The sequence below is a fragment of the Mus caroli genome, unplaced genomic scaffold, assembly GCF_978045245.1.
Source record: "Mus caroli unplaced genomic scaffold, Mus_caroli_1 scaffold_10, whole genome shotgun sequence".
Classification (NCBI taxonomy): domain Eukaryota; kingdom Metazoa; phylum Chordata; class Mammalia; order Rodentia; family Muridae; genus Mus; species Mus caroli.
The window spans coordinates 44,800,446-44,823,913 of NW_028227265.1; the positions used below are offsets into that span (position 1 = coordinate 44,800,446).

At 54.4% G+C, this 23,468-nt stretch overlaps 1 protein-coding gene across 8 annotated transcripts in view; it reads left to right on the top strand.

Moving 5' to 3' along the window:
- Positions 1–4,402: 4,402 nt before the first annotated feature.
- Positions 4,403–23,468, top strand: part of Nfix (nuclear factor I X) — a 95,265-nt gene continuing 76,199 nt past the window's right edge. The window contains exon 1 of one of the 8 annotated variants that reach the window (XM_021169294.3): positions 4,403–4,689. In XM_021169294.3, the coding sequence (XP_021024953.1) occupies positions 4,663–4,689 (27 nt within the window). In that variant the 5' untranslated portion in view covers positions 4,403–4,662. Of the gene's footprint in view, positions 4,690–12,200; positions 12,225–23,468 lie in introns of those variants that run through there. The other 7 variants (XM_021169293.3, XM_021169291.3, XM_021169297.3 and 4 more) reach the window with 7 other exon arrangements.

Genomic DNA, 23,468 nt, shown 5'->3' on the forward strand with positions numbered 1-23,468 from the left:
ATGTGCAAATGAAAGGGTGTGTGAATGAGGGATAAAGTGTGGTGTATATGTATGGAGGGGTTGGTGACGTGTGTGTGCAGGGTGTGTTATGTGCATCTGAGGAGTTGATGTGCATGTGTGTTTGTGTGAAAGGTTCACATGTGTTTACAGGGTTGATATTGTGCAGCATGTGTGTGTAAAGGGTTGTGTGTGTGTGAAGGGTTGCTGTTGTGTAGTATGTGTATACTGCTGTATTAATATGTGGTGTATATGTATGGAGGGGTTGGTGTTGTGTGTGTATGTGTGTGTATCCAAAGGGTTGATGTTGTCTAGTATGTGTAAAGGGTTGGTTTTGTGGTGTGTGTCTCTGACGGTTTCATTGTGTGTGTGCAGGGTTAATATTGTCTAGTGTATGTACAGGGTAGATGGTGTGTTATGTGTTTCTGAGGAGTTGATGTGCATGGGTGTTTGTGTGAAGGGTTCAAGTATGTGTTTGCAGGGTTGATATTGTACAGTATGTGTGTGTAAAGGGTCGATGTGTGTGTGTGCATAAAGACTTTATGTCATGTGTGTGAAGAGTTGATGTTGTCTGGTGTGTGTGTGTGTTTGTGCTGTATATGTAAAGGGTTGATGTTTGGAGTGTGTGTGTGTGTGTGTGTGTGTGTGTGTGTAAGAGGTTGATTGTTATCTGGTATGTGTGTGAAGGGTTGATGTTGTCTGAGGTGTGTGTATGTGTGTGAGGGGTAGATGTCTGGTGTGTGTGTGTGTGAAGGGTTAATGTCTGGGGGTTGTATTGTGTAAGGAGTAGATGACTGGTGTGTGTGAAGGATTGATGTTGTCTGGGGTGTGTGTATGTGTGTAAGGAGTAGATGTCTGATGTGTGTGTGTGTAAAGGATTGGTGTCTGAGTGTGTGTGTATGTGTGTAAGGGGTAGATGTCTGGTGTGCATGTGTGTTTGTGGTCAGGGTTAGTGTTTTTTGTGAGTGTGTGTGTATGTGTGTGTAGGGTTTATGTTATTGTGTGTCTGAGTGAAGGGTTGATATTGTGAGGTGTGTGTGTGTGTGCGCGCGTGAGCAGGATTGTTGTCTACTGTGTGTGGGAAGGCGTTAACCCTCCCCACAAACCCTACATCATAGTCTCTTCTCCCAGCCATCCAGGTCCTGGATCTCTTCAGTCCTGGCCCTGCCTGGATCCATCTGTCTCCTTTCTGGGGCCATCCTGATCCCCCAATCTCTTCAGTCCCCAGATGCCTCACAGCCCCCAGTTCTCACTGTACCTCTAACTTCATACAGCACACACTTCCAGCCCCCTTCTTGCCTTGGAGCCCCTCCCCCTCCTCTGTGGCAGCCCTGAAACTTTAACCGGGTGTTAAAAGTTTCTGTTTACGAGAAGCCCTTGAATTTTTAAGGACATATCAATTCCCTCCCTCTGCCAGGCCCTTGCATCCTTGCCTCACAGGCAGCCAATGTGGGTGCAGGGGAGGCCTGGATCACCACATGGGATCTCTGGGGCCATGGCCCTAGGCAGAATGACAGGCATACCACATTCCCGGTGGCTTCAGGCACAGAGACCCTGCTCCCTGATACACAGGCACACATATCTATCTAGTATCACAGATGAAGTCAGGCTGATGTCTTCAGGCAGTCATGTCCAGTGAAGCATGTCTTTTCTTAATGCATGTGCACACACGATCGAACACACACACACATACACACACACACACACAATTTTGTGTTTTGAGATAGGGTCTCAAGTAGCCCATACTGGCCTCCAGCTTGCTGTGTAGACAAGAATGACCCTGAACTTCTAATCCTCCTGGTTTTGTATCCAGAGTGCTGAAATGGTAAGTGCGTGCCACCATGACTGGTTTATGGAGTACTGGGCATTGAAGCCAGGGCTTCATGGATGCCTGAAAGGTACTCTACCAACTGAACCACACCCCCACTCCTACACTGTTTTCACATATGTAAACACAGAAGCACATGCATGTCACACACACACCAGCTATGCACACATACACACTGACATGGTCTTACATCCATGGAAACATATCTGACACATGCTGACCATACACACATTGCTATGGGCTGTATAGACAGCATGACCTTGAGCTTGAACACATGGATATATGCTACATGGGCTAACACACCGGCATATCCCTGACAAAGGAAGACACCCAATGCCTGGTGTGCAAACACAAATGCTCACATCCAGTCAGGCATGTTAGCATTGTCTGATACACACAGGTATTCATAGATTGACATGGTCTAACATACATGTACTGGCATGGGCGGACACACACAGACCCATATCCCGGACATAGACACCCATCCTTGACCCACTGTGGTACACACAGGTCTTCTCTACTGACTGGGTCCCACAGGAAAACCAATGCATGCGAAGCCTTCTCATGGGCAGTCCCTCTGTGACCTTTGGACACTTACTTACATGCTGGGTCTCTCTCTCTCTCTCTCTCTCTCACACACACACACACACACGTGCACACACACACACACGGACATATGGGGAAAACATGTTACAGGTCTCCAATGTGGCTGCACTGACCGTGTTGGGTCAGTGCTGATGCACTCCTATGGCCTCATCGCCTGTCAGTCACACTCACATTTCCATCAGTGTCCAGTGTCCCTGTCCCGCTAGCTATGTTCCCCGTGCTTTGCAGAGGGAGGTGGAAGCACCTTTGCTGACTCACAGACACCTCCATGAGTACAGCCACACCCACGCCACTACTCAGAATATACTGAACATACACACACACACAAAACTGGCCTTGCTCATACCCACACCAGACACCCCAGGCGCATCGCCTGCCCCCCATCTCAGAGGTTTGGGACGAGGGGCATAGCATTCAGGGACATTTATGCATACACATCCTTGTGCCTCCTAGCCCCTACATACTCACCCACGCACACCTGGGCTCCTATACCACCCCTGCCAGACAATGCATTGCTGAGAATTGCCACAGCTTCTTGGCTCGGGGTGGGGGTGGGGGCTGACAAGGTGCTAGCTGCACCTAGCAATAGGAGGGAGCTCTACCTTGGTGGGATCTGCCTGGGGACTGGGGCACAGTCTTCCCACCAACCTAGAGTCACCCGAGAGTTCTCTATGTCCTACTTCAGAGTTTCCAGTCCCCCCTTCCCAGCTTCTTCCTTCCCTCCCTCTCTGTGAAGACTCTTCCTGTCTCTCTCTGTTGCGTGTGTGTGTGTGTGTGTGTGTGTGTGTGTGTGTGTGTGTGTGTGTGTGTGTTTTGAAACAGGGTCTCAGTACACAGGCCAAGCCAGCCTCGAACTATGTAGCTCAGGCTGGTCTACAGCTCAGTTATAATCTTCCTCTTGGAGCTTCTGAGTACAGGGATTGCAGATAGATGCCATATGCCAACCCACCCCACCTCATTCCCATCTGCAGTGGAAATGGGGAATCCTGGGCCTGCAATGGGCTGGAGCATCACCACAATACAAATAATGTTCCTAAGTGCCAGGACATGTGCAAAGCTGTGGGAGACATAAGAAGGGTAAGGGTGTGTGTGTGTGTGTCTGTGTGTGTGTGTGTGTGCACACGCGCGCGTGTTACACTTGAGAGAGTTTTTACAGAATCTGCCAGCTGTTTTGCTATCAGGATTGTAGATCAGTGTGCCCTAGGCCTGCGGTATATCTGGGCAACTCAATGTGTAAAGAACGTGTGTGTGTGTGTGTGTGTGTGTGTGTGTGTGTGTGTGTACAGTGATACTTTGTGTCCTTTGTATGGGGGCTCCCATGTGTCAGTGTCACCATGTCTGGGTTGTCATAGCTGTCTTCCAAGGTATTTTGGCGTGGCTGTGTGTTGGTGTGTCATTGTGTGTCCAGAGTGTGACAAGGTATGTATGGTTGTGTGATCCTGTGTGTCAATATTCTGCAGGAACATGTGTGGCACGTGCATGTATGTTAGTGTGGCTCTCCGCGTCGGTCTGCATTGGGACGACATGTGACAGTAGGTGGTGTGTGGCTCTTGCTCGTGTCTGTGCCCGGTGTGCACCGCCGTCTGCTACGACTCCATGAGGAATAGGCCCTGCGTTCCTTCGTGACATTTGTGCCCGTCCAAGCCCTGCTGCGTGTCAGCGTGTGTCGGCGCCCGAACGCCGGCCAGCACGTGTCGGGGCGGCCGCGTCGGTGTGCGTCCCCGCGTGTATGTGTGTGTGCGTGTGTGCGTGTGTGCATGTGTGTGCGCGCCGGCCGCGCTCACCCGCCCCGCCCGCCCCTCCCCGCGCCCCTCCTCCCGCCCGCGCCGCCCGCCCGCTCCCTCTCCCCGGAGTGCGCCGCTTCCAAACTTTGTCTAAACTTTCACTTTCACAGCGCGGCGGCGGCAGCGGCGGCGGCGGCGGCGGCGGTGGCGGGCGAGGGCGAGCGGCCGAGCGGCGGCGGCATGGAGTAGACGCGCGGCGGCGGCGGCGGCGGCGGCGGCGGCGGACGCGAGAGGCAGCGGCGAGCGCGGCGGCGGCCCGGAGCCCGCGGGGCCGAGCCTGTGAGCGCGGAGCGGCGGCGGGCCGAGCGGGGCCGCGGGCCGGGCGGGCGCCGCGCGGCAGAGGCCGGAGTAGCGGAGCCGGAGCCCGAGCGCCAGCCAGCGCGACGCCGCCTGCCGGGCCTGCCCTCGCCGCGGCCGGCCTCCGCGCTCGCGCCCGGGCGCCCAGCGATGTACTCCCCGTACTGCCTCACCCAGGTACCGGCCGCCGCCCCCGCGCCCCGGGAGGGCCGGGCCGGGGTCCCGCAGGCGCGCGGGCAGCGGGCGGGGCGCGGGGGCGCTGCCCCGGGGCGCGCGGCAGGAGTGCGTGGAGAGGGGGCGAGGGGCGAGCGCGCACGGCGGGGTGCGGCGGACAGCGGACCCCTGCTGCTGCGCGGCGACGCGGCGTGGTGGCAGGCGCGGGCGGGCAGGGTGACACGGCGGCAGGAGGCAGAGTGGCCCCGGGGCGCCGGGGAGCACGGGCGGGCGGCGTTCCGTGCGCGCGGCGCGGCGCGGCCGCCCCGGGGTGGCAGTGGCGGGCGTGTGGGCAGCCGCTCTGCGTGCGGCTGGGGTGCCCCGGGCGGCCCGAGCGGCCCGGGCGTCTCCCCAAAGTCTTTGTTCAGGCCTCGCATGGGAGCGGGGCTGAGAAAATGGCGGGGCTCCCAAATTTCGGAGGGGCAGGGGAGGGGAGGGAGGGACGGGCGTGCTGCCAGCCCGGGCCGCGCCTCTCTGCGGATCCTGGACGTTTGCAGACGCGGCTCCCCGGCCCCAAACTTTCCTCCGTGCAAACTTTCCGGTCTCGAAGACCAGGACCGCCGCTGCGTGGACCTGGAAGTGCCCCGGGGAATCCCGGTCCGCCACCCGCAAGCGGGAAGGGCGGGAGCGGCGGCGGCCACCGCAGGTCGACCCTGTTGGGATCAGCCGTCGGGTCAGCCTCGGGCACAGCAGCGCCGACCTTGGCGTGCTTCGGGAGCGCGAGCGCGAGAACGCGTCCCGCCTCCAGCGAAGTTCCCTGTGCAATGGTGTAGCGGAGGCTCAGGCCTGGAGCGTGCCCGATCCGCCACCCCACTCTTTTTAGCCATGACTCCAAGCTCCGAGAGGGCACCAGCCAGACCAACCCAGATCTAGAGGGACCCTCACAGCTCTTTCTGCAGGACCAGGCCAGGGCAGATGACAGATTTCGGCAGGCAGAGGGGATTTGTGGAGGTTGTCTAGCCTTGCCTGCTGGCCAGGCCTGTCTGTGGGAGCTCTCTAGGCCAACCCTGAGTCCCTAATGCCAATCCTTTGCTAAACCAGAGCCCTTTCAGACAAGTGCTAAAACTGCCACCACCTTAGAGTGGGAACATACACTCATGGTGTATATATATGGCCAGGTATTCGAGGAGCACGCCAGGATGTTTTGAAGGGCAAGAAGGTATATGCAGGCGGGTTGCAGTTCCAGCGACACCACGCTCTTGTAGTCCCAGGGCCTAGTTGTCTGTGTGTCTGTGTGTCTAGAGTCTGTATGTGACTTCTGTAGGCTGGCAGTGGCCAGACTGCGTGGCACAAACACAGATGACCAGGAGAGATGGTGTGTCTTCCAGTACAAATCACATGCAAGTGTGTGTCAGCGGAGGAGCCCACGCTCGCCTGTCCTGCAAGCATTAAGAGCCAATCTGACCACCATAGCAGTGTGGGTCTGTTCCTTCAAGTTGTCAACTACTCTGTGTTGGGTTCTCCACAGGAGGACCTGGTCAGCTATCTAGATCTGAGCTGTGGCTCCCTTCAGGGAGATTGATGATCTGCTGGTGTCTGAGCGCTAGTGGGACAAAGACCCCATGTCCCAGCAGCTACCTTGTCTACCAGGCTGCTAGCCTGCCTCCACTCCAACCTTGCCAGACATCTGGGCTTACCCCCTCCTCACCCATGGGTCAGGGGAAGCACCCACCACTGGAGAGAAAAAACCAGCTGATGCCCAGGTGCCAAGGCTACGGAGGAACTGGGATGGCCCCCAGATTTGGGGTGATGGCCTCAGTTTGGCTCTGTGGCACTCCAGAAGGGAATACGGGCTCCAATCTGTGCGAGTTTCATCTTGCACATGCCAGGCTGCCTGGGAGGGGAGTGGGCACAGTCTTACCAGTCTGCCAGCCCTGCATGGTGGGCAGGGAAACCCCTTTGCTTAGGGTCCTTGGCAGCCTTCGGTCATCAGGGTCTGGCTGTCTCTGCCTCTCGGCCACGTCTCTTTCTACTGCCATAGTTTGCCTCCCATCTTTGCTTCTCCAACAACCTCTTTTGCTGGCTGGCCTTTGTGTGTGTGTGTGTGTGTGTGTGTGTGTGTGTTTCTCTATCTCTGCTCTTTGTCTGTTCCTTGTCATGTCTGTCCTGTGTTTCTAGCTGTCCCTCTGTCCCTGTCTCTGGTTTTGCTCTGGCCTCCCCCGTTTCTCTCTCAGAGTCTTGCTCCCTCTCCCTTTTCTTTCTTTCTTTTTTCAAACCAGAATTGGCTTCAATTTTAAAGTCAATAAATGATTGAACAGAAGCAAGCTTGGAGCAGCGGGGCTTGGTGGGGCGGGCAAGAGGAAGGGTGGTGGGGAGGATCTCCTAGAAAAGAGAAACTGATTGTTGGAGCTGCTGGAGCCCTTTACTGCCACAGGCTTGAGTCTCAGGCGGACATCAGGAATCGGATGGACTCGGTGGGCCCCGTGGGCCCCTCGACAACAGACACACCACACACATGCCATCGCCGCCAAGGGGAGATCATAAACACCGTATTCACCTTGACGTCACCAGACACATAGCTCTTGTCATACATTTCAGCACCCATGTGCCCCGCGGAATGGGATACATGGTGTATTCATTCATGTAAGTTCAGACATGAAAACCTCCCTGTCACATAGCCACCAAGGCCAAAGTGTGTGCCTGTGTTCATAAACAACACTTCACAGGCATCACTCTCAAGACAGCCATGTGCAGATGTGGCTCCTAGAGTCCCAGCACCCTTGACACAAACTCTCCACAGCAGGTGTGCATGTGCACACTAGGCTGAGGGCAGTGGGAATACGTCCTCACATGGAGACTTGACATCATTGGCTTTCAAGTCGTGAACGAGACTTTCTCTAATATCTACACGCACACCCATATTTTCCCACTCCTGGCCACAAGAACACATATGCTAATATGTAGACAGTTGCAAACACACACAACGGCACACATGGATGTACACAGATAGGATCACCCTCGGAGGGCACCTCTGCCAATCTTCCTGTGGTGGTCATAGAACCTTTGATCTCGTACAGCCATGTACACACATGAAAGTGATTGCCCTTTGTCTGTGGCCTTTTCGGCTCACTATGGCCACTCTTCTGACCCGGTAGACTATGGACTGCTCTTTGTTCTTGAACCAACTGATACCCACGGTTTGTTTTTTCATTTGATTCTTAATATGGATATCTTGCCGTATAGCCCAGGCTGGCCTTGAGCTTACAGTGGTCATCCTGGGGCTACAGGGGTGAACCACCATGCTCTCTATCTTGGTAGTTTTGCTTTTGTGGTTGTTTGATGGAGACAGGATGTCATGCAGCCCAGGCTAGCTCTGTATTGAAGATAGCCTTATTGTCTCCACTCTTAAGAGCTTGGACCACGGGTGTGAACCACCACCTGGAGGTGCTGGCTTTTCTCTCTGTGGCTCTGGCTTTGCACACACCTCCTATTCCTAACATAAAAATGAGACAGACACAAGTTGGGTTACTTTTGGCACCCCACTGGGGTCCTAGGAGATTTCCGGGGGTGGGCCTGACTGAGTTCAGAGCCATGGCTCTTTTGGGTTAATACATCCCCCAAAGGAACTTGGGTTCTTGGCCTAGACATGAGTGTCTTATGCACTTTCCAGGGCTGCCAGATGGAGGGTGTCGGGGCAGAGGTCAAGGACTAGTCAGAGTGGGGCTGGGGGGATTTAAGTTTCTGCTCTGCGCCTCCTGGTCTTCGGTTTTCCTGGTCTGTAAAGCACATGCGTATCTTTTAGTCCTGTAATGCAGCTCACTGCCATGCTGAGCACATGATGTGTGCTTAAGAAGTGTCCCTGTTATAGTGGTTGTCATCATCTGGACCCTCCCTGAATAGAGAAGGTTGATCATGAAAGCAAGAAGACTTGGAGCCCTTTGCCACTGTGGCAATCCTCATGTACTTCCTGGAGGAGGAAGCAAGAACTTGGGAGGACAAGGCTCAGCTCTTTTTCTCTTATTGGGGTCCTGTAGCCTCCACTAAGCCGAGGGTGGGTGACAGATTTCACAGTAGGGCAAGGTGACTGGCGTGAAATAAGGAGATGGCCTTTCCAGTCTAATGGGAACTAGGTGTCTCTTGGTAAAGAGTACGTAAGCATCTGTGGGTCTGGATGGAGTGGGACAAAGCATGGAGACTTGGTTCATCATGAGATGTCCCCACTGCTCTAAGCCACTTACAACGCTCCACTGATTGCGATGGGGATCCACGGGACACCGTGTGAGCACTTGACGGTGTGGGCAAGATCCTGAGGTGACTCTGGGTCCATGTGTTTTGACTGCATAGATTATCTGTACCCAGTAATGGGGGCTGGAATTTGGGGTCTCGAAGCACCAGTCCTCCAGTTAATCAAGACAGGCATAGAAGACCGCTACCTACTTTCTCCACCTTGGCACTGGGCATACAGCTTCATCCCTGGTAAGCTGGATCGATGAACAAGAGGGCTGCCTACTCTCCTGCCTCCAAAGTCCTGGGTGTAGGGTCAGGAGGATGAAGGGATGTCTGTGATAGGCTGCCAGGGTTCTCAAGATCCCTGTATCTCGGTCAGCATGCTGGGTGGTCTTCCAGAAATCCATGTCCTTGGGACCCCGAATGACCATGTGGGTGTTCATTTCCAGTTGTTTTTTGAGTCTGTTGATAGGTGCCATATGCATTCGACTTTAAGGACTGTCTCAGTTTTTTTTTTTTTTTTTGTCTGTCTTATGTGTTTGGTGACAGTGTGGCTGAGGTGTGCATCACCACATTTGTTCATGCCTCTGTAGCATGTCCTTGTCCAGGCCTTGGATAACACTGTAGCTGTCACTGTCACCACCACCATTGTGGCTGTGCTTCAGAGTGGAGTGACTGTGTCACAGTGACAAGCAGGTCCCTCCTGTAACAATGAATTGGCCTGTATTTTTTTCTGGAAGGAAAGCAGTCACTGCTAAGTGTGTATCGGTAGCTCACACATGTGTCAGCCTGCACTCACATACATGCCAGCATATGTCAGTGTGTGCCAGGCCCCCCACCCCCACCCCATGTCATTGTATATCCAGGGCCTATCCCTGTGACTGCCGTGTCTTACCACATGGCCCTTCTCTCAGTCATTCCTTAGCCTCTAAGCATCATGCGTGACGCCCATGAGGTCCCTCAGCTTAGCAGCTGGAAGCAGGCTGGCCTCTTGTCCCTTCCCGTGAGGTTGTGTGGCCGGGGTGGCCCTGCTGTGGGCCCTGCTGTCCTCTCCCTGTCCTGGACAGAAGCTCATTGTGCAGGCAAGGTGCGGGGTGTGTTGGGGCCGCCCATAGACCTCCCTCTGTCTGTTCAGTGCACATTGATTTTGGCTTCTGCCTGTGGCTGCCCTGGCCTGACCAGCTGGGTGTTCGGCTGTCTCTGTGGGCCTGAGGCCACTGTCCCTATAGTCCTCAGCACCCCATTGCCAGACTTGCCTTGGGGTCCATACCCCAGAGCCAGTTGGTATCCCTGGGAGGCTCTGGGGGTTCAGATTTGGAAACTGAGGTCCCCTTTTCTTCCCCCTTTCTCCAGCTCTTTCCTCTCTCCCTCCTCCATTCCTCCCCCTCCCGCTCCCTCTCTCCCTCTCTCTCTCCTGCCAAACGCATCTTGGCTCTCTCTGAATATCTCTCCTCCTCGATTTTTGGCTCCAGCTCTGGGCTCACTCACTAAAGGAAGAAGGGCTAGCTCCCCACCCCCCACCCCTTCCTCAACACCTCCCCCTTCTCAGGAGCCCCTCTGAGGGCGGGAGCAGCCTCTAGCAGGGGCCTGGGCCCCAGAGTAGGCTTGGCCAAGGGGGGCCCAGGCCCAGAGGGTGAAGGGATGAGGGGGATTGGGCCTGGCAGCCTGAGGGGACAGTGGACAGGGTGGCTCTGCTGCCAGGTTGAGCAGGCGGGCAGGGAGGGGTCGGGGGCACAGAGCTGGGGTGTCTGGCTTCTGGTGGGGCTGGCAGGCCTCTGTGAGGCGCAGCTGTGCCCAGAACTCAGAGTCGCGTTTGCCACCACTACCGATGTGGCTGCGCCAGCCAGAGAGGGGAGGTGGGTATCGGGCACTGCGGCTCTGCACAGCCAATCAGAAGCTGGGTTGCACTGGGGAGCTTTCTACCCACCAAACCCCACCCTGAGGGGAGCTGAGGGTGGCGGCCAGCAGTGGGCAGGGGCCAGTGCCCACCTCCATTGCCGGGACCCAGTTCTCTCTGCCAAAGCGGGTGCCAGCATTCCTAGCACAGGTCGGACCAGAGAGGGGTCTTATCTGTCCCCACCTGAGTCTGTAAGACAAGCTGGAGGAAGGGATGACTCTGAGGTGCATTCAGTGCCACTCCGGTGTCTCAAGAGGTGACTTTTAGCCTGCAGCTCAGGGGAGAAGGGCACAAAGCATCCAGGTGGGTCCAGGGAAATACCAGCTTCGACGCAGTCATCTGGTGGGGGAGTGTATTCTGGGTCTGTCTCATACAAAGTCATACACTGCCTGGCACTGGCGGGCAGAAAGTCACATTGGCAACCCAAACCTCCCTCCATCAGGCATAAACATGTGTGCACACGCACACACACAGACGTGTACATACAAAGAGACTCCCCCCACACACACACACCTACAGATACCCAGCCGCACCCCAGCATATCAATGCGCATGACAGGCAGGGAGCCACGTGTGGGTGGAGATGCATGGGGACTTACAGTCACACAACCACACGCTGTGAAGCACAGTCCAAACCACGACCACCCAACACACAGGAACACACAGAACCCACAAACACATGCACACAATGACACAGCACACATGATCACCACACACACACACACACACATGCACACAATGACACAGCACACATGATCACCACACACACACACACACACACACACACACACACACACACTCTCCACAGGTACATGCCTGTGCATATGCATGCAATAGAACACTCTTGGACACACGGACGTGGATATATCCCTCAGCCCAGTACTTCAGAGTGATTTTTACCCAACAGAAAATGTCTGGAAACATTCGGTTGACACACATAAAGGGGCAACACAGGCAGTGAGTGGGTGGAAGTCAGGGATACTGCACGGGTCACCCCACTACAAAGAACAATCCAGCCCCAATAAGTCACTACTTTGCAAGCACATCCAGTAATAAACACGTAGATCTAGCTAACGCTCCACGCCCCTGGTGCACCAATACATATCACGTGTAAGTAAGACAAAACGGCTGGCTAGCACAAGGTCACACACAGACCTGGACATTGTCCCCTGTGTAGCTGCACACATGTGAACCCGAGCAGAGTGACACCCGTATATTATCAGTTTGCACTTGGTCACAGCTGGGCCAGGTTAGAAATAGGCCCCCAAATGAGAGTACCCTTCCTGGGGCCTGCATTGCTGGAGGACTGAGTCACATGACTGAGTCAGCCCTGACCTGTCCTGATAGAATTTGGAGCCCTTGCTCTCTGGCTTAGCTTGTGGGATGTGACCATCTGTGCCCAGGGCTTTGCTGGTTTTCTGGACCCGAGAGCTGAGGTACCTGCTTTCACTGCCTTGCAGCCATAGAGGACAGAAAATGGGGTGAAGCTGAATTCTGAGATGTCTTCTTTGCGGGGTCCTTTGGCCTTTGTTCCTTTGCAGTGCTAGGCCTGAACCCAGGCCTCGCATGTTGCCGCTGAGCTGAGCCCTCACTCTTGAGCTTTTGGTTCTTCTCTTCTGACCCGAAAGAAGTGAAGAAAGCCATGGGTAGCAGAATGGTAGCGAGAGGAAGCCTTTTGTAGAGGACTATCAAAATGAACATTTATCCTAAAAATTATAGCCAACAGTGAGTGTGTACGGAGGGCTGGCTGTGTTGGCTCCTGGACTAGATCCCTCTGAGCGCATGCTCTCCTTTTCTTTTGTGTGAGGTGAGGTTTGCTATGAGGAGAGAGAGGCTTTCCAGGTTGGAATCCTGGGTCTGAGGCTAGGCTCTCACTCACTCTGTGACCCTAGACAGATCAATCAGCTTTTCTGGGTTTTATTTGGAAAGCAGTGTTGTGGCTAACACGGAGGTGAACTCAGGCCTGTAAAAATATTTTTATTTTATGTGTATGAGTGGGTTTTGTTTTTTGTTTTTTTGTTTTTTGTTTGGTTTTTCGAGACAGGGTTTCTCTGTGTAGACCGGGCAGGCTGTCCTGCAACTCACTCTGTAGACCAGGCTGGCCTCGAACTCAGAAATCCGCCTGCCTCTGCCTCCCAAGTGCTGGGATTAAAGGTGTGCTCCACCACGCCAGGCCGTGTATGAGTGTTTTGCCTGCCTGCATACTTGTATACCACATGTGTACCTGGTACCTGAGGAGGTCAGAGGTCAGAAGGTGTTGCATCCCCTGGCATTGGAATTAGGAATAGTTGCAAGCCGCCACGTGGGTGCTGGGTATCGAACCTGGGTCTTCTACAAGAGTAATCATTAAGTCCACTCTCCAGCCCGAGGAGGAGGTGAACCCCTTTAATTCTAGTACTTGGGAGGCTGAGGCTGGAGGATTAAGGGTTTCAGACCAGCTTGGTTTACCCAGCCAGGTTTGCCTGTCTCGGTATATAAATTTATATATTTACATACTGAGTGTGGTGGCTTGCCTTTGGTTCCAGCTCTTCAGAGGCAAAGGCAGGAAAGTCTCAGAGTTCCAGGCCACTCATGGCTACATAGTGAGATCTTGCTTCCAAAAACCATAATAATAATAATAATAATAATAATAATAATAATAATAAAATAACAACAACAATAAAATAGATAAGACTGAAAAAGAAAAGAGAGCAGAGCTGTAGTAGGATATGAACTGTTTCGCAGAATATGCTCTAGAATTGCACAAGAATATGAACACGTGTACTTGATCATATATATGTCAAAATGAGACCCAGAGAGGCTTCCTGTAGTGCCAAGACCAAGGGCAGGAGGCTGTGTGTTCTCTGCAGGGTTTCTGATCACCACTCCCTCGAGTCCTGAGGACGAGGCTGCCCTGCCCTTGGCCTTCCCCTAGTGCCCGACTGAAGTGTGTCTCACTCTCAGTCCTGCTTGTGCCTACCTTAGTACTCTGAACTTGGGGATGTTCTGTCTAACGCTTACAATAAGGGTGGTCTTCCACACTTACACCCCCACTAGTCAGGCCTGCCCTCAGCATAGCAGGCCCCTTGCCCTCTCCCACACCTTGCTGGGCACCCAGCCGGAGCCTGTGTGCTAGGGGTACAGCCAGGGGGCCTGTGCATTCCTTTGACAAATATTTACCAGGCACCTCCTGGGTGCCAGGCCCTGTTCTAGGCCCTGGGGGCTCAGCATGGTGCAAGCCCAGCAAAGGTGCCAGCCCCATTGGGAAGGCAGACAGTGAGTCCGATAAACAAGGGTGTGTCCTGTCCTTGGGACTGTGCTAGGTGCTGTGGGAATGAGCTCAGCAGGGCCCACTGAGTGAAGGCCATGCAGGGTTAGCAGAGGGGGTCTGGGTACCCATTTCCATTACTCTCTGTCACTCTCTCTCGGACAGGAAGCCTGGAGGTTAAGGGTGATGGGGCTCAGCACTCTACTATCTGCCAGAACCCTTGACTGATGGCCGCTCCATGTACAGTCATCTTTTCTGCGTCTCTGTGATACAGCACATGGTGTCTACCTAAGACCAGGGGGTTGAATGGCTGTGTTCTCCCCTGTACAGAATCTGGGCTTGGGCAGGCACTGAAATTCTCGACTGTGGCACTCTGAGCCAGGGGGTGGGGTGGGGGCAACTGGTAGCCCAGAGTAGCACTTCCACCTGGAGCCCTGGATTTAGCTCCTGGGGGTGGGCCTGGTTTATTTTTACCTCAGCCTGTCACCCTGGCAGCACCAGGCTACACCATCTTTATAGAGTCTTGGGGTCCTGCCATACTTTTCGGGGGACCTGGCTTTGCATTCTGGGTCTCTAACTCTCACTGGGCTACTAGACCCCTATATTCCTAAAGTTCCCAAATCAAGGGCTGTAGGCGAGGGCCTAGGACAGGATCAATGCTAAAGGCTGGCAACCACCATACCCAGCCTGGTGGCATTTGGTTTGGCCCCCTGCCTGCCCCCACCCCCACTCTGTGCCTGGGCAGAGCCGAGCGGCTGCTAGTGCCAGTCTCCATTTCGGAGCTTGTGCAGGCGCGGGGGTGGGGTGGGGTGGGGGGTGATACTGGGCACCTCCAGTCCCCTGCCTGTCCCGTGCAGCCTGGGGCCTGATCCCCCCCCCCATGCCTACTCCTCGGAAAGACTTGGAGCTGCTTTGCCCGCTGTCCCTTTGCAGCCTGGAGTTTGGCGAAGATGTCTGACTGGCTTCCATCTTTCCCTAGTGTTCTTTCTTTCTCTTCATCCTTCTCTGCCTGCTATGGCTCACCATTCCTGGCATCACCTCCCTTCCCCTTCCCGTAGGCGCCAACCTCACTTCCAACCCCGCCATTGTTGGCGCTCTCAGCCTTCTCTGCCGCCTAGGGCTGGGACCAAAAATGGGGTTTTTGGAGGTGTGGGCATGTGGGCATGAGGGACTTGCTGGTTACTTATCTGCACGTCTGGAACGGGCATGTTCTCTAAGCCAGTTGGCTGACCTGCCTCTTCATTTAGCCTCAAGGTGGGCAGAGCTATGCTTTAGCATAGGTAGGGGCTCTTTCCTTTCTGGAAACCCGCTAAGTCTTGTGCTAACCTCTGGACATCCAGGAGACCAGAGTGGCTGTTATCTGTATGCCAGGTGTCAGCAGGCAAAGGGAGTCTTCATGGATGGTGTGCCCACATCCTTCCCCTCAAGTTCCTCCTGGAGCTACTGGGTTCCTGCTCTCCCTCTCCAGAGCCCAGAGCTGGGATGGGGCTGACCAAATCTGGTGTTGGGGACTTGTGACCCCCCAGAGGGACAAGGGACTTTGGAGGAACCGGTTTACTGCCCCCCTCCCCCAAGCCCGCTGCCCGAGTCTCTCTGCACTAAACAAAGTTTGCTAAGTAACTTCAAATGTTATTTGAGGACGGCCTGGCCTCAGCCCAAGGCGGCCCTGTGGAAACTTGTTTTTCGCTGCCGAGGCTGCAAGTATCAAAGACACACTTTCGGATGAGGGGGGTGTGCTTTCGCGTCTCTCCCGCGCTCTGTAGCAGGGGCTGGCCCTGAGCGGACACTCAGAGCAGACACACTCAGGATACACACATCTTCCTGGAGCATGCACACCAGAGACTGCAGCAAGCTAGCCACACCATGTAACACACACTGAGGAAGGAGGGAGGCCTGAAACATGTGTTCCTGGTGTGTGACACAGGGCAGTGCCCCCTAGCCCGAGTCCCCAGATTTTTTCCAGCTTTCCAGAGACTTTGTCACTTTGGATTGTCACACAGTTCAGATGTTCAGACGAATTTTTCTGTTTTGGGGGCTTGGGCATACTTGGAGAAGTCTCTCTACCCACAGAGAGAAGCTGAGGTCCTCACGGATTAGAATCCCTGGATTGGGACCCTGACCTGGCTGGTTTTCAGCTGTGTTTGGGGTTCCTGGTATCTCCTAAAGGGCTGAGCACCCCCCCCCCCAGCTCAGCTCTGAGCATGGGGCCTGTTATCTTAATGCTGCTTCTAGGCTTCTAGGAGGTGGCTGGCATTAATCTCATCCTGACTGTGTGACTGTAACATGGTGTGTACTGGAGGCCCTAACCCACACAGGCCATCTCTTCCAAGTCCCCTGGAATAATTTGTTTCAACTTTGCTGTCTCAATTTCCTCTAATCTTCCCTGACTTGCCTTTTTTTTTTTTTTCTAGAGGATTTACTCCAGGGCCTTGAGCAGGTCAGGCAAGTGCTTGCCCACTGAGCTGTACCCTAGCTCTTATTTTGTTCCTTCCTACCCCAGTCTGTCTCTCTTCCTTCAGATCCCTTCTCTTTCTTCTCTGGGTCTCCAAGTCTTGGCTAGGAGGTCAGGAGAAGAGAGAACTGGTCACAGGGCACAAAGCCACAGGCCTGAGGTCTTTAGTGACTCTCCTGGGGACGGAGGTCACCCAAATACCAGCAAGGACTGAGCCAATGAGCTGACACAGTGGGGAGGCTTTGTCACATGATCCATTCTGTCACCTCTGAGGGCTGCAAACTGGTGGACCCCCTGGAATAGAATGAAAAAGCCAAGATTTGAGGGGACAATGGGATGTCACCCCCACTCACCATGAGAGCTTCCAACCTCCACTGTCAAGTATATCCTCACGGAAGTGGGTTTGTAGGGTCCCCCAGTAGCAGCCCCACACTGCTCATCTCCACTCACAGTCAATGCCCGCAACACCCGCCACCCGCAGTCTGTCGCGCGGTGACAGCCTGTCACAGGCACTGCCGCACACCGGCACAATCTGTCGTCCACGCACAGTCTCACACACAACCTGTCACACACACACACACACACACACACACACACACACACACACACACAGCGGCACAGTCACACAGCCAGCCTCATGCGATCACACCAAGCGTCACAGCTTGTCACAGCCATAGATCCCTCACAATCAAAATAACAGCTAGGGACCCATCTCCAGAGCAGATACACAGGGCAGGGGGTAGGCAGGCAGGCAGGCAGAAGCACCTGTGATCTGCCACCTTTTTAACAAGAGGCAGCTATCAATAGCCTCTTTTACAGAAAAGGAAACAGAGGCCATGAATCCAGCTGCCCCATGGGGCTAGGTTAGACCAAGTAGTGGTGGAAGGATTACCTGGATCATCCTTTCAGCCTCACCCCTCTCCCCCAGTCTCCTCTCCTCCTAGGAATTCCAGGTGGGAAAAAGTGAACTTCCAGAGGCCTGGCTGTGAATCAGAACCTGCAGCTCTTGCTTAAGTAAGAATCATCAAACTGTCCATAGCTGGGGCACACTGAACTGTGCCCTCTAATCCAGACACTCTCTGACTCCAAATAGTGCTGTGGTAGGCACAGGGATCCGGTGAAGTTCCATGCAGGGTGCGCCTGCAATCCCAACACGCAGGAGGTAGATGCTGAGGCAGGAAGATCGCCACCGTTTGAGGCCAGTGTGGTATTCATAGTTCCAGACAAGGCTGGACTAGAGTGAGAATCTCATCTCAGAAAAACCAAAACCAAAATCCAAACCAAGAAACCCAAGAGTCACCCCCAACTGATAATAGCAACCATAGCAACACAAAAAGGGACGGGACGGGACGGGACGGGGACGGTATGGGGCTAGGGGAGAGCTACTGTGTGTAGCGTGCGCACGAACGGAGGGTCTGAAATGTGTATGTAAATGGTAAGGCTGGGGTGGCTATGTGGTTTGCCGATGGTGGGGATCTAGTTGGTAGACTCAGGTCCTCCCTAGCAGTAAAAAGTCTGTGCCAGCCATGTACACGTGGCTGTAGAGGCACGGTGCCTTCTAGGTCTCACCACTGTGCCCGGTCAGGCCCCAGCATCTCTATGCATCTGCACCCCTACCCCCAGGGTCCCTCGGCTTCCGTCCTCCCTGCAGCCGCCTTCTCTAGCTTTCCCCTCCTTTGTTCCACCCCCGCCGGCTCCCGGGGCTTCCCCCTTTGGAGTTGCCTCGGCCAAAACCAACACTGCTCCAACGACAACGCTCCGAAGCCTGCAGGGTGCGGGCCCTGCCCCTTTGGCCGACTCAGAGCTCAGAGCCCAGCTCTTTTGGGTCTCAACAGCAACCCCGGGCACACGTGGCCGCTGCTAGAGAGTAGGACTGCACAGGCAGGGAACCGCTTGCAGTGCAGAATGGGGGCTCCCGAGACACCTCAGTAGGGCTTTTGGGACGTCCACACACCAAAACAGGATCCAGCTGTTGGGCTCCAAACAGTCTCAAGCCGCCTTGAATCAGAATCTAAAGCTTCTGCGCATGTCTAGGCCTACCACCCCACAGAGGCTGGAGGGGGCACACAGACCCCTAAAGAAGGCGGACGTCGGGCCTCGGGGTTCCGACACTCACAATCACTCCCCTGAGCGGCAGAGATGGGAGAATCCTAGCACGTGCACTACAGTGAGCATTCATGGAGGTTCCTGACCCAGGTGGTCTGTGTACTTGCAAGAGCCTCTGGAGCCCACGCTTGTGGCACCAAGCGCACTGGGACGCATCTCCCAAGCCTGCACACGAGTGTGTTTCACGTGAACCGCACACCTGCCAGACCGCCCAGGGCACCTGGCTCCAAAACCGAGTTCAGGCTGTTGTGGGGGAAGGGGCCAGAAGGGGAGACCTAATTCGCACCTCTCCCTTTCTTTTAGAACACTCACTCCTTCAAACATCCATCCCTGAGGGCTGAGGTGGGACGCCCCAGAAAAGCTGTTGCCCAGTGGCGGCACTCCTGCCTGTGCAGTATTTATATCTGCAGTTTTACCGTGTGTGTGTGTGTGTGTGTGTGTGTGTGTGTGTGTGTGTGTGTACACACTCCCCCTCGCCCTTCCTGCTCCCTTTGTGTTAGGACTTTCCACCTTCACTAGACTCCGACCAAACCTGCAAAACCTTTTTTCGCCTGGCAGGGACGGGAGGTTAAGGCGGAATGAACTCCCTCTTTACTTCGGATGTCCCACGTTTTTAAAAGCGAGAGCCTCTTCCTAGGACGGCTTGGGCTGCACGGTTGGATCCCTCAGCACTCTCCAAACACAATCCGGGTGGTGGGTGCTGGAGGTCAGGGGACGTGTGTGTGTGTGTGTGTGTGTGTGTGTATGTTTGTCTCAATTCACAAAGAGGCCATTTAATGCCCCCCCCCCGACACCCACTCTATGCTAAATTGCCACCAGCCGGCTGGCTACTGTGGCCTTTGGGGCTGCGCGCTTCCAAACGCTTTAGGTGAGTCCAGCGGCGAGTGCTCTCTCAGCCGCAGGATTTAGGAGCCGGTGAGGGAGTGGCTAAGATGGAGCGCAGTGGAGACTCCCTGAAAGCCCCAAGGTCCAGCCACCACTGCCCGTTGTCGATCTTAAGTCCTCTCTTCAGTCCGCTGGTCACCATTCATGTGCCTGCGTGCAGCCCCAGTTGTGTGCTCTCCATAGGTGACAGCCTCCCACCCACGGGTGCCTTCTGTAGTAGCCCACCGGGTGTCCCCTTGGCACCGCAGTGTGCGGCACTCCCCCGGACCCGCAGCTGCTACTGTCTCGACCGAACAGTGGACACCGTGGGTGGGGATGGTGACGAGGTCTCCCGAGGGCCTAGGCAGGAGGACCTTGCTGACCATCGTCCCTCGCACTTGGCACTGTCCTAGTTGCCCCGCCGATCTTCCTGGTGGGACAGCGGGGTCTCCCGGGCCAAGGCGGGCTTTGCGCACAGCCGGCAAAAGGCGGGAGTGGGCGTCGAGGCTAAGTAGAGTAGCGCGCCTGTGGCACCATGGCCGCGGGGGACTGGAGTGAGTCTTACGGACACCTACCTCGGGGGCAGTGAAGGGGACTAGTGTGAAAAAGACCGCAAGCACCCAGACAGGACCATTTACACCGGCTAAACCCTAACAGGGGTCCACGTCGTGAGCTGTCCGTGGGACCTCGCGGTGCGCAGACGTGTCCCGGCTCCCGATTCAGGAACTACCCACGCGACCCCATGTCGCTTGCCTCGAGGGTTCCTTCCAGGGTGCGGGGTGCTGGCCAGGGCTGCTTTGCCTCAGTTTCTCCGCCCGAGTCCAGGAGTCCAGCCTACAGAAGCCGGGTGGCAGCCGAGACGCATTGGACTAGCGCGGCGCCAGAGGCTCCGGTGTTTTTCCTAAGAGGTTCAGAAGCCGGAGTCCTCGGCGGACACCCGGACATCAGTCCCGCCCACAGCCTTGCAGCCCCAGGAGCCGGGCGACTTTCCCAAGCCGCCGCTTTGTAGGGAGCATTGGCGGCGGGGAATTATCAGGGGAGATTTTTGTGCCGTGTCTTGGCCGAGGTTGGGGGCGTTTGGGCTTCAGGAAGCACGGGCAAGAAAAGTGACTAAGTGGCAGAAAACGCGCTTCCACCTCTCTCTTGCTTCCAGGCCGCGGGACTCGAATTGTCTTGTGCAGCCTGGTTTTTGTTGTTGTTTATTTTGTATTGTTTAAAGACAAAAACACAACAACAAAAACCACCCTCATTTTAAAAATTTTATTTTGCCCCCATGATCAGCCTGGGTTTGTCTCTTGGAGCTTCTTTAGTTTGGGCCGCCTAACCCTCCCTACCCATTGCTACCTGGGGTTGGGGGTTGGAGGACTTCCGTGTCAGGGCCAGGAGAAGGAAAAGTAGAAAAAGGAACTTGTGTGAGAAGGGAGGGGGTGTAGGCTGTTGTCCCCTGCGCCAGAGCCACCCCCAAGAAGTTCCAAGAAAGTCGCCACCAAAGCATCTTCTGAATTAACCGCGCTTGTATAGTGTAGGACCATGATGGTCCCCAATTGCATAAGACTATCTCCCTCCTAGCTGCTCACTGAGGGTGAGCTGACCCCTGGCAGTGGCTAACACCTAGACCTGCATCCTGGACGTTAAGATGACCCACCTTCGAACCTTCCTCCCAGTCATCTTGAAACTCCAACACACTTAGTGCCTTATTATTGTTCAAGTCTCCAGTCTACTCCACTTAATTTTTTTCCATTTAAAGTTTTATTACTACTTTTAAAAAAGTATGCAAGACGGACTGAATGGTAGAAAAAGGCGGAAAGGAAGGAAAGAAGGGAGAAAAAGAAAACACATGGAAAAAAAATGCTGGTGACCCCGACAGTGGGGCAGGAGACTCACCACGCAGTCTAGGTTTTCAAGACTGATCTTCCAGGTAGAAGCATGCATGAGGCACCTGGCATGCCCTCCGATGAATAGGCGCTATAGAATGCAGGCCATTATTTTAATTTTAATAATAAAAAACCCCGTTTCATTTAAGAGTGCATGTTTGTGCTTCCTCTGTAGTCAGAGCCCGAGTTTGCCACAGCATAGTCTGTAATCAGGGGAAAATACCAGCTTTGTTGGGGGTTAGAATATATCATTGGCTAATGTAGTGGTTTAAAAAATAATGCTAAGAATTGGAATAATTAAAGAGTGAGAAATAACTCATGCACTTCTCCTTTCCACGCCGGTGTTGTCTTATTTAAGGACCAGAGGAGCGCTCGCTTTCCGCCGGCCTGGTTAGTTTTAGTTCCAGCTCTTCAGCTCTTTCTCTTCTTTTCCTTCAACTCTGGTCGGATTGGAAAATCCGCAGACTAGCACAGAGTGGAAAACTTGCAGTTCTCCTCAAGTTGGAGTTGCCTCTCTTCCACCTCGGGCCCTGACCTGCTGCCTGGGTTGTAGTAAGTAGAGCGATTTTAAAAAAGAAAGGAGCCCAGCTCTGGTACCCTTTGCCAGTGAGGGCACCTTTCCCAGGCTGCTGGCGAGCTTAGGGAGAGCCAACCCTGGTATAGGGAAGTAGCCTCACTGTGTTTTGATTTGTTTTGTTTTGTTTTTGAGACAATGCCTCACTATGTAGATCTGGCTAGCCTGAAACTCACTATGTAGACCAGGCTGGCCTCGAACACTCAAGAGATCTGCCCACTTCTGCCTGCACTGTTTATCCTGCAGCCCTCACCCTCAAAAAGGATCAAGGGCTTTAAAAATTGCCCTAGGGGAGGGCTTAGACCCCTGGACTATTTTAAATTAAGCTATGTAGTTCTTCCCTGTTCTCTCTCTCTCTCTCTCTCTCTCTCTCTCTCTCTCTCTCTCTCTCTCTCTCTCTCCTCTCTTTCTCTCCAGCCCATGTGCAATAAAGATGGTGTGGCCCTGGAGAGCTGCCTTAGCAGTCCTGTGCCCTTGGTAGGGGAGAGCTCTGTCTGCTTGGGTTGGAGCTGGCATCTTGTCTTTGGGCAGCACAAATGCTCCTACCCACAGGCCCTGGATTCCACAGGAAGACCATGCAAAGGCTAGGCACTGCCTAGAGAGACGTGGGAATTGGGGAGAGGGTTGTGAATGGGGCTGTGGAGGTAGACTTTGGGGTTAGACTTTCCCCAAGAAGTGGGGAGGACCACTTAGAAGGAAAGACCCTCGGTATTGAGGAGGAAATGGCTCCCTGTGAGAAAGGAGGGAAACTGGACCAGGGAGTGGGAGGCTTCCACCCAGAGAGGGCCTGCAAGCAGCAGAGGGAGTTATTTATTATTTGCTTCAGGTGTTTTAAATTAAACACGTTTCTCTCATTTTCCTGGTTTTTTGCTGCTTAGACTTTTCAGTGATCCCTCCATTCCATCGTTTTACATAAGCAGAAACTCCCCCCTCCTTGGAGAGATATCGTGGGAGGTATTTTGCCTTCAGTGCTTTCTCTTTCCTGGTTTCTTTTTAAATTTAATTTTAAAATTATAAAGTAAATTTAGTGCTAGTGAAAGTAAAGTGTGTGTGTGTGTGGGGGGGGAGCCAGCTGGGTCTAGAGGCAGTGAGGGAGGGATAGGTAGCCGTGCAAAGTTCAGCCTTTCTCATCAGGGGCAGCAGAGCCTCAGAACCCAAAGTTAGCCTGCAGCTGCCTGCTTCTCCCTCCCCTCCCTCTTCTCTGCCCTCATCCCTTCATCTCCCAGCAGTAATCTGGTGGGCAGCAATGGGCAAACCCGGAGCAGGTCACTCACACCTAGGAGCTTCCTGACCCACATACAGAGGCCCCCTGGTCCCTGCCTGTGCCCGCTGGCAGGGTAAGAGGAGGGGCCCTGCTCCCTCAGTCACTAAGGCTGTTGGCTTTTAGCTCTGTGGGTCTTGTCCTGCACGCCCCCCCCCATCCCCATGTCTTGCTAGTTTGTTGAACTGCTGCACAGTTGGATGGCCTGTTGATGGGATCAGAGTTGAGCAGACACACACACACACAGAAAGACTCTCTCTCCCCCAATCACAGAGGATGAGGGGCTTCTGTTCACTGCAGGT